General features: G+C 40.0%; 1 protein-coding gene across 4 annotated transcripts in view; it reads right to left on the bottom strand.

The window, feature by feature from the left end:
• The window catches only part of adamts3 (ADAM metallopeptidase with thrombospondin type 1 motif, 3), a 102,468-nt gene that overhangs the window by 36,209 nt on the left and 55,572 nt on the right, over window positions 1–10,687 (bottom strand). For all 4 annotated transcript variants that reach the window (XM_025008066.2, XM_017426341.3, XM_037974903.1 and 1 more), the window contains exons 6-8: window positions 7,789–7,872; window positions 7,148–7,304; window positions 611–716 (exon numbers count right to left, since the gene is read on the bottom strand). In XM_025008066.2, coding sequence (XP_024863834.2) covers window positions 611–716; window positions 7,148–7,304; window positions 7,789–7,872 — 347 coding nt within the window. The remainder of the gene's footprint in view (window positions 1–610; window positions 717–7,147; window positions 7,305–7,788; window positions 7,873–10,687) is intronic.

The raw sequence follows: 10,687 nt of genomic DNA, 5'->3' as shown, positions 1-10,687 counted from the left end.
ACTGTTACGTCTAACAGGTACATATATATTGCTGCACTAAAATGCAGCAGATCTCATCTGTGAAAGTTCAGTTAAATGTCACTTCGAAATAAAGCTTGAAAAANAGTAAGAAATTAGATTATTTTTTCATATTTTTCAGAGAATAACTGACAACGTACGTAATTGGGGTATATCATGATATATATCGTTATCGTGATATAAAATGATCCATATCGTGATATAGGATTTTTTTCTATATCACCCAGCACTACAGTACTTATACCTAAAGGTTATGTTTAGGACTGTGCTAATGTTTCCAGATTACAAATGCAGTAAATTGGATGTCTGCATTTAAAATTAAGCTCTTGTCTCATGGAATCCCACAAAGATCCAAAAATTGAATGAATCTTGTCACTAACCTGTAGTGATTTGTATGGCTCTCACACACTATATTACTCTAGATGAAGGCTTGTTTTTCTTACATAGTTAGTTTTAAACACAAATATGTTTGAGTCTTGGTGAATTTTATTCTGAAGTGTCGTGACTGAGTGCAGTGTGCTCCAAAGTAAGCCAGTTATACTGGACTATAAATCACTATGCACATCTATGTGTGTGTGTGTGTGTGTCCTACACATGTCCGGTCTCATGAGCCACAACAAAGGCAGAAGAGAAGCCGTCTTCATGGTTCAGGGTGCAGCTCCGGACAGGGTGACACATTCCTGTAACTGGAGCGTAACCTGCAGGAAAAATAAGGGAAATGTAAAATCAGAAACATTCAAATGATCAAAAGCAATATTCAACATTTAGATGGTTATATTAAAATAAATAAATAAATCTACATTTAAGCTTAAATTTTAGAGATTTTTGTGGGATTATTTATATTTATTTAGGCCTATCTTAATTGGGGCCTGTATAGGAAAGAATTGGAGGCACTGGGGAGGTTATGGTTAGTGTGCCTGTTTAAATAAAGGTTAATAAATAAATCAATTTAAAAACACAAAAAACAAAACTGCTCACGGTGATCCTAAAGGGCAATTTAAAAGCCCAAGGATCTGCAGGAGGATGGCTGAGACTCTAGAGAGGTTCTGTAAAACCTGATGAGTCATCAGAGGAGAACTGTCATCTTCGTCACAGTTCAGCTTCAGCTGTCCGGGTTTTAAAAACAAGTCCTCTGGTTTGCTCTCAGTAAGCAGAAGAAAAATGAAGATGGATAGATAGAAAGGTACATTATCGACATTTGGACTTGTAGTAGAAAAAATAATTTATTGAATACCAAAAAATCCTGCAATGAAACATTTGTGTGTAAAAAATAAACAAACAATGAGCATCAAACAAACAACCATCCTCCCAGTGCTTCTGTGGGTTTTCTCAGACAACTTTAGTTAACAATCTCTAATATTTAAACCCAGGAAACAGAATGCATCAGAAGCTGCATGCCTCTAAAACCTCAGAAAAAAACAGAGGTTGTCCTCCCTAAAATATCACTTGAAGAAACTATGCATTTAAGAAATAAAAATAAACAACAGAAAGCATATTCACTATTCATATAGGCAAAACGATGCACTTCTGCCTTTCAAAAAGGATGCCCCCCCATCCTCCATCAGCTTAACAAGTGGCCTGGTCCCTTGTACACCTGCTGAAGGCAGGACACAGATGTGCCGCCTGAGGACCGAAGCAGTGAAGCCAGCATGAATAAATAGCTTCCAGGAAACACTCGGTCCTCGTTAGTACGGTGGTGAGTAACTCTGCCTGTCATGTGGGAGAACTGAGTTTAATTCTCCAATGGGGAGTTACACTATTATTATTAATCTATGTCTCCCCCCCCAAAAAAAAATTAAATCTCCATGTTTAAGTCCAGAATAGGGTGCTGTTTCACAAAACAAATCTAGGATAAGAGAAGAAAGTTAGGGTTAACCAAGCCTTGTTAGAGCACCCTGGATTAATTATCTTCGCAAACTCCAAACCAGACTGATTAGGAGCAACTGAGGGCTGTTTATATGAAGCTGTTTTTCAGTGAAACTCTAACATTCATGTTGGACTTCTGCTGTTCAATCACTTGACAACAGCAGTCGGATTATCTGACACTAAAACTTCAAACCCAGGTCCGAGTGGAACTTTTCGTTACATTTCAAAGGAAGCCACAAAATCATACATGCACACCACAAAGGCTGGAGTCATTAGCTGTTCTGCCCATGCAGGAGTACATCAACAACAGTAATTATGTTACTCACCCTTGTCAACATGTAGCAGCAACCCAACCTCACTCTAAGTCCAAACTAAAGTCCATGTATTCACCACTTTGGATGGAGCTGTTTACATGCTGGAGAGACTGGCGTCTGCTTGTGTCAGCGCCAACTAGTGGCCTGGCATGGAAACTACAGCAGGTTAAATGAGAACAGCAGCACTGTGTAAACGTGTAACGTTTTTCCAATCAACATCTCAAAATCTTTAACGTTTCCAGGAGATTGGCCTTGTGTAAAGAGGACCTATGTTAAGTCAAGTTAAGATATCCTGCTAACTACCCACTAACCGCTCCGTTTAAAATATCATGAGATCACTGACAGATTAAATGATGCTGATGTGGAAGAATTAAACACTTTTTTAGCTTACTTTAAATGAGTAATGCATAATAATAAATGTAAGCTTTGAATTCTCAAAAACAAAGTAAACTGAGTCCTTAAAAAAATAAAGCACATATTTTATATATATATATGTTCATGGAAAATGCCTGCTAGGCGTTCATTGAGAACACCTAGCAGGACAAATGAACCAGCTGCTGGTGGAAGGGACCCACCCTGAGTGGTTGACCCAAGGCCGGACAGTCTTGATCATGAAAGTCCCCCAGAAAGGGGCAATTCCTTCTAACTACTGGCCAATCACCTGCCTCTGTACAACATGGAAGCTCCTGTCAGGCATCATAGCAGCTAAGATGAACAGGCACAGAAGGGAACTGGCACCAACACAAGGGGAGCCAAGCAGCATGTAGTAGTCGACAGAACTGTAGCTCAAAACTGTAAAACCAAACACACAAACCTGTGCACTGCCTACAGGAAAGCCTCTGAATCCATGCCACACACATGGATACTGGAGTGTTTGAAGCTGTACAACATCAACAGGACACTAAGAGTCTTCATTGAGAACTCAATGGGAATGTAGAAGACTACTCTAGAGGCTAATTCAAAGCCAACTGCACAAGTCAGCATCAAATGCAGCATATACCGAGGTGATGCTCTGTCCCCACTCCTGTTCTGCATGGACCTGAACCCCTCAGCCAGATGGTTGCAATGAGTGGCTATGGATGCTGGTTCCAAAGTGGAACAGTCATCAGCCACCTCCTCTACATGGATGACATCAAGCGAGACATCGACTCACTGTTCCACCTCACCAGGATCTACAGCAAGGACATTGGTCTGTCATTCAGGCTTGATAAGTGTAGCCAAATGGTGTCCAAGAGAGGCAAGGTGATCACAACTAAAGGGGCTGAACTACCTGAAGGCAACATTGCAGTTGTCCAGGATAACTACAAGTACCTTGGTATACTGTAGACAAATGGCAACCAGGATGAGGCCACAAGGGAGTCAGCCACAACCAAGTACCTACAGAGAGTAAGTCAGGTCCTGAAGAAACAGCTGGATGGGAAGAACAAAGTCCAAGACATCAACACAGATGTGGTGCCAGTCATCAGATACCCTGCTGGTATAATAACCTGGCCAAAGGGGGAGAGAGGCCACTGACATCAAGACACAAAGCATGGAGGGTTTCACCCTAACATCTCAGGCAGCCGAAACCCAACGTGGAAGAGGAGAAAGAGGAACCATCATGGAAAGATAAGCCCCTGCACGGCATGTACCACCGGCAGATTGAGGAAGTGGCTGATATCAATAAACCCACCCAGTGGTTAGAAAGGGCAGGACTGAAAGACAGACAGAGACACTAATCATGGAGGCCGGGGACCATCATACCAGGCAGGACCCAAGATGGAGGCTGGGTAAAGATGTCCCAGAGACAGTCCAGCACATCCCAGCAGGATGGAAGATGCAGGCAGGCAAAATGTACTTAGTGTCCCTTTTTTCTAAATCTGCTGTTACTCAGGTTTCAGCTAAAGAAAACACTTTAAGTGCCATTTTTTACTTTTCTGATAATGGCTGTGAGTTTATAACAAAATTTATAACCTTGGGGTAAAAATGCCTGTTTGAACGCAACAATATTTTGTTGGTAAATCAAATATTCCATCTGTAACCTGAAATACATCCGCAATTATTTAAATATTCATCAACATCAGCACAAACACTGACCTTACTAAACATTTTAGTTTTAAAGCTTTAACATTAAGGATGTTTTATTTAGATTTTAAACTTTAATAATAAAATACGGAAAGTTTTGCTATACTTTGAGGACATGATGGGTGAATTGTAAAAGTCCAAGTGCTTCTTTGTGTGGTTTTAAATCCTGTAAGGTGGAAAACACTTGACTGTTGAAATGGTCTTTACTGAAATGAATGTTGCCATTCCATCTTTCTCATCAACTCTTAATGTCTGTTCACTGTCAGTGGGCTGAAATCTGATAATGTGGTTTGTTTCCATCCATCTGTTGCAATGATTCCATCTGAAAACATGTCACACACAAACGGAGAAGCTTAATGACACTTCGCCTCCAAAGCTGCTCTAGACTCGTCAGAGTCTAACTGTGGCTGAAGGGAAGACTACAGAGAGGTGATTGGAAGGTGTTTGTCCCCAGACTCCATTAAAATCATTCTGTTTTAACTACAGAAGCACATCAAAGCCATCATATCCACCATGTTCTAATGTCCCTGAAGGGATCAACCCAAACTGCGGAGAAATGGGGACATTTATTGAATTTCAACCATCAAAAAGGAATTACCAATTTGTTTTCGCACCAGATTTAAATTGATAAAATCCAAAATCTAAAGTTTTTATATAATTAAATAATCTAACGTGTTCATTTACAACATGTAAAACCAATGTGTGAAAGCACATCTTAAGTTTTTTTTTTCTCTTTTGCTTGTTTGAACTCAGGAAATTGAAAGGTAGCTTTAAACAACGTGGGCTTTATGGAGCAGGAAACTTGGAAATGAAGCTTTTCAAATTAGTTCGCAATTAAAAAGTAAAAACAGAAATAAATAAAGGTTAATAAATAGTAAATAAAGAACTGTGTGGAGCTGTGAGGATTTGTGTTTGTGTGTTTTGCAGTTCGCATCACTCACGTGTTTGTGGCGCGTTTACTCGTTTGGAGTTTGTTCTGCAATTTGCTGTTTGTTTAATTGGTTGCTGCATGTTTGCACCTGTCAGCCACCATACTAAAGTGTAAGAATTGAATTTTTAAAATACAACAATAAAAAAATGCCAACACTTCTGATCAAATACATACAGTATTTGGGACCTGTGCTGGCAAAAAGAATCACAATGAGGAATTTTTCAACATTGAGTTATTTAAATTATCAATCTCAAAAGCTTTAAATAACATATGGTTGGTTGAAAATTGGCAATTTATCAAAGGCCTGGGAACAAACTAGTTTTGTTTATGAGAGTGCCAGCTTAAAAACTCAGTCTTTATTGGTCTGGAGTGATGTTATGTTATTTACATGTTTTTTAAAGTTTCATCGTAGCATGTAGTAACTGTGATGATCATCCAAATGTAAAATTAGAATAATCAAATTAAACATTTTGCATATTGTCAGTGCTGTTGAGGTTTTATTTTTTAAGCAAAATTAAAGTTCTGTATTCAGCTGGAAATTACACAACCAGGCATCAAAGGGAAAAAACTGTACAGTTAAAGGGCTGCAGGCAGGAGTAGATTGGTTGAACGGTTTAAGTCGTGCACAAGAAATATTTCAATGTAGCCCTGAAATCAGTTCAATTACAAAGCGTCCCCACAGGGAACAAGAATGAAATACTCTATTTTTCATCATTTACAGATTGCAGAAGGAAGACTTTAACCCCATATCTGTCACTCATGCTTCACTCCTCCTGTGCTACAAAGAAAAAACATGCATTACTTGCTGCAAATAAGAATTCAAAACACAATGACCTTTTTATTTTCGTTCTGGCATGCCAAGTGAGGAGAGGAAAGGCTCACGATTCTCTGTTTCCCCACTTCATGCTGATATTTTTCACATGAAGTGAGACTGAAGTGAAGATGAAAGAGGAAAAGTTGATCAGTTTATGTAATAGTATGCAACCTTGCTCTAAACTCTGGCCTAAAAGTTCAAAAAACAAAAATTAATGAAGCGATTTCAAGTGTTTTTGAGCCAAACTCAACACGGAGGTGAACTTTAATCCCAATATGATTCAGACTTTATCCTGATACAGTAGAGATTTTTTTTTAAATCACAGCAGATTGTGATTAGCACTCTTGCGATCAGCAGTGAGCAGGAAAATGTATTTTTTACATACAACTAATCACCCTTTTTCTTTCTGTAATATTAGTTTATCCAGATGAGGAGGTAGAAGCTCACAGAGTGTTTGTTGCTGTTAGAACTGTATATTATTCATCTTTAATAGAAGAGAAGAAGAACAAGCCCAGGTCTCTGCAGAGTCGTCTCTCTGTTGAACCCTCTATATGAGATTCTTCATAAATAAATTATTTCAATTAAAGAGAAAATTCCCACCATCCTTCCTGCTGTTCCTCTGATTCCCTGTCAGATGAAGCAGCTTCAGAAGTGACTGTTTTTGTCCTGTTGAGCTTTGAATTATGAGTCATGAACTTGTTGCTCTGTGGAGCCGTGAATTATTATTCTGATAAATGAACGGATTATTTTCAAATCAGCTTTCCTCTGATGAAATAAAACTCCAGCCATCCTTCTGGTCCCTTTACATTCAAATCAATGGATTACGCCGCTCCCCCCCGCCCCCGCCCCAACCAAACCAAAGATTATTTTATCCTGAAGCAGTGACGAGGAGCCAGTTCTGTTGTTCAGCTCATCAGTGGCATTGTGTGTGTTTTAACTGGGACAGAAAGAAATAATAGGAGTCAGAGAGAACCCCACAACGTCTTCAGAAGATTTCAGGATGGATGGAAGTGTTTTAAATGACTTTTAAAAGACGTTTTCAGTGCTGTGCATCGATGGATGACCTGTGTTCAGGTTCTAATCTCAGGGCAGCTCAGGGTGCTGCCGGCTAATTCCGATTTAAATCATGCCTGACCTTACCCTGCATGCCCGTGGGGCCGAAGCCTTGGCGGGTGAGGAAAATTGCGTGGTCGTGGTGTTCGGTGTGATCAGGGTCGCCTTTTTGCTGCACAAAGGCCCAGCGGCACACATTCTCCAAACTCCGTGATGGGTTTCCTCTTTCAATGAGGCTGATAGACTGACAGACAAGAGGCAGAAAAAAAAGGCTTAACACTGCTTATTCTGCAGAGTGTGAATGAAAGATACTGCAGACATACCGAACACATTATTATTATTCTGAGTGCAAACTTTACTGTGAAGGTTTTATACAATAAGCCTGTTTTCAGCTTCACCTCGTTGCTCTGAACATCTTTACAGTACTAATGTAAACAGATTCAAGATCCTTTAAGACACTGGGTAGGAATGAGTAATGTGACAGGAAAAAAACAATAATAATAATGCATATACAGTATATATAGCCAAGAGCAATTCTTTGTCAATTCATATATTTATGGCAAATATCATACTGTGGACCTTTTGTTGAACAGCACACATCCCACACCTCAGCCTTCCCAGGAACATTTACACCAGGATGTTGGGGGAAAGAAAGGCTCCAAATGATGGGAGAACAGTGTGCCTTTAGTCCAAGTCTTGCAAACAATCCAGTGGACTTTAAAACTCACCTTGGCATACCCCAGCATGATCATCCTCACCAGAACCACGTTGATGTGCACCCCAAGCGACTCGTCGTGGTAAATCTCATTCACCTAAGAAGAAAAGGCAAGACGTTCTAAATATATACGATTATTGGAACAAATATCACTTCTTTACAGGCATCTGCAGCCTTATTGACATCATTCGTCCTGCTAATTCTGGGCTGTTACATCAGAGGTGAGTCTGTTTAATTACAGACTTGTAACCACTGGTTTGGTTTGTTCTGACACCAGTTAATACTGTGGGATACAGTGCCACCCTCACCAATGGTAGGCTTTTCATTTATGCTTACTGTACAGAAGAAAAAACAGTCAGAAGTCATCTGCAATTACAAAAATACGTTCCTTTTAAAGATAACAAAATATTTTGACACAGAAGTTTAATTAGAAACCTGCCACTAGGGAGCACAAGCCAGTGTATCTCTGGTCCCATGCCTGGGTAAATGGGGAGGGTTGTGTCAGGAAGGGCACGTGGAAGACCACGAGGAGGGAAACGTGCCAGGAGACAGAGGGACAAGAGGACAGACGAGAGTAGGACTGAGGGTAGCAGCTCTGAACGTAGGAACAATGACAGGCAAAGGTAGAGAGCTGGCTGACATGATGCAGAGGAGGAAGGTAGATGTTCTGTGAGGAAGGGCAGCAAGGCAGGTTTTAAGATGTTTCACCATGGGGTGGACAGGAAGAGACATGGAGGAGGGCTGGTCCTGAAGGAGGAGTTAGCAAGTCGAGGTGAGAAGAGTCAGATAGGCTGATGTGTCTGAATGTTGTCAGTGGTTCTGCTCCACAGGTTGGATGGGATGTAGAAGAGAAAGAGAGACTCTGGAAGGATCTGGATGAAGTGACGGAGAGTATTCCCAAGGAAACAGAGGAGATGAGGAGGTGATGGGTTATCTATCCATTCATTCCTCATCCATCCATCCATGTGGTTAACCAAGTAACAAATGATAAAAAGTGTGGATCTGACTACAGCTGGTGTGGATTATTTTAAAACCATTTGAATTTACCAATAATCATTTATAAGAATTAATTTGTAATACAACATGTGCAAAGTATTATTTGTGATACAAAATAAATAGTTTTTAAAAAGTAATCTAACAAAGTACCAGATATCCACCAGAATGCCCGAAGAGCCGTTAATTAACTTTTACTCTCTAAAAACAGTATTACCACATTTTAAATGTTGCAGGAACATCACAGCAACTACAAAGATGAACAATTTGTGCACAGATGGCCTTTTAAAGTTCTGTGGTTACTCATGGACCACTTCAGAGCAGGAACTAATGGAGTGTACATTAAAGAGTGAGTCAGTGAACAAACTGGCATCTTGTTCCGCTCTCTGCCACTGGAAATGAGAAGACCTAATTATCTTCCAGCAGAAAGAAGCAACATGAGGCGTCACTGTGGGTTTAATTTGCTTTGGACCATTGATTTCTCACTGAACAGATCTGTCTCGCTGCACCACATGTCAGACTTTTCTCTACAAGAAGGAAGAGAGCAAAAAAAAACAGTCCAGCAGTGTGGAACCGAACTGTCCTCCATGACACTGAGCGAGCAGGGGGTCCGTAGGACTTGTTACTCTTATCCTCACAACTGCAGAGAAATGAAGGAAGCAGATTTCCTGAATGTGACCCACTCCAGACCTGAGGCTCAGATCATGAACTCTTGTTGCAGAGCAGCTTCTCGTTCAGGGAGATTTAAACGTTAACAGCTTTCTTCACACATTTACAGCACGCTGATTAATCAGATGTTGTTTTTTTTTGTTTGTTTGTTTTTTAACACGGCTCAAGCGGACTGAGACGCAGCTCTGAATTACTGCTCTTCATCTCTGAAGGGAGAGTATTGATGGGGGATGGAATTGATGTCCACAGACATGTCCACAGAAAACCTGAAGAGTGCATGAATCGCTCCCATATTAGGATGTTTATGCATTCAATATTACAAGTGTTAAAAAGCCAGCACTCTGACTATAAACATGTTTTGGGTTTGGAGTCTCATGGTAATCATTCTGTCTTCCTGAAAAACATTCTACTTTTTTTTATTTCGTTTTTTTATGGCCGGAGTGTCCCTCTGGAATCATTTCTATCGTTATATTATTGTTGTGCGCCTTTCAGTTGTCAAAGTCACTTTCAAACAGTAATTATAAAGTTCCCTCCAACAGAAGACCTTTGATGCTAAATCCATGCACAGAAGACCAATTTTCATTATTCACACAAAAACAAGAGAAACACGAAGATTTGCCCCAGCGGCACACACAAGGGATTACTGAACAGTGAAATTAGTCAAACTTAATAAAGGCTGAAGCCAAAGTTAAGCACAGTAGCTGCAGACGCCTTGGTTGGGTGACAAAAACCTAATTTAGCAGAAGGTCCTTCTAAAAGCTGCTAAATGCAGGAATTATTTTCAGCTTGTTCTGATAAATGTTCCTGAAAAACTTCTGGAAGATCATTTTTAGATTGTACAAACTGACAAAAACCGTTTAAATGTTGCAGCAATTTTCCATCAATAACCCTGACTTTCTTCAGATTTTCTTTATTTCCTAAAAATTTTTATTTCTACAGTTTTATTTTATATTTCAGACAATCGGGGCAGTCTGTCAGCTTCAAACCAGGATGTCAATCATCCTTAAACTGCAGGAAGCCATTTAGGTTATACAAGAAAGACCAACTTTAACTTTTCTAAAACTTCCAACGGAAACTTAAGCCTGACGCCAAGTTATTTACCCTCAAATTCATGTGACCAAAACATCTCTGTGAGTTAGGCAAACAAATAGCCTAATGACCCTCAAAAAGGAGGGGAGGGAGCTTAATCTGCATGAACGGAGCATGTTGGAAGTCTTGGAAGTCAGACACTGCCTACAGAGACCTGAGGC

The sequence above is a fragment of the Kryptolebias marmoratus genome, linkage group LG1 (assembly GCF_001649575.2).
Source record: "Kryptolebias marmoratus isolate JLee-2015 linkage group LG1, ASM164957v2, whole genome shotgun sequence".
NCBI lineage: Eukaryota > Metazoa > Chordata > Actinopteri > Cyprinodontiformes > Rivulidae > Kryptolebias > Kryptolebias marmoratus.
Note: the sequence above shows the minus strand (reverse complement) of the source record. Positions and strands in the feature narration are given on the sequence as shown.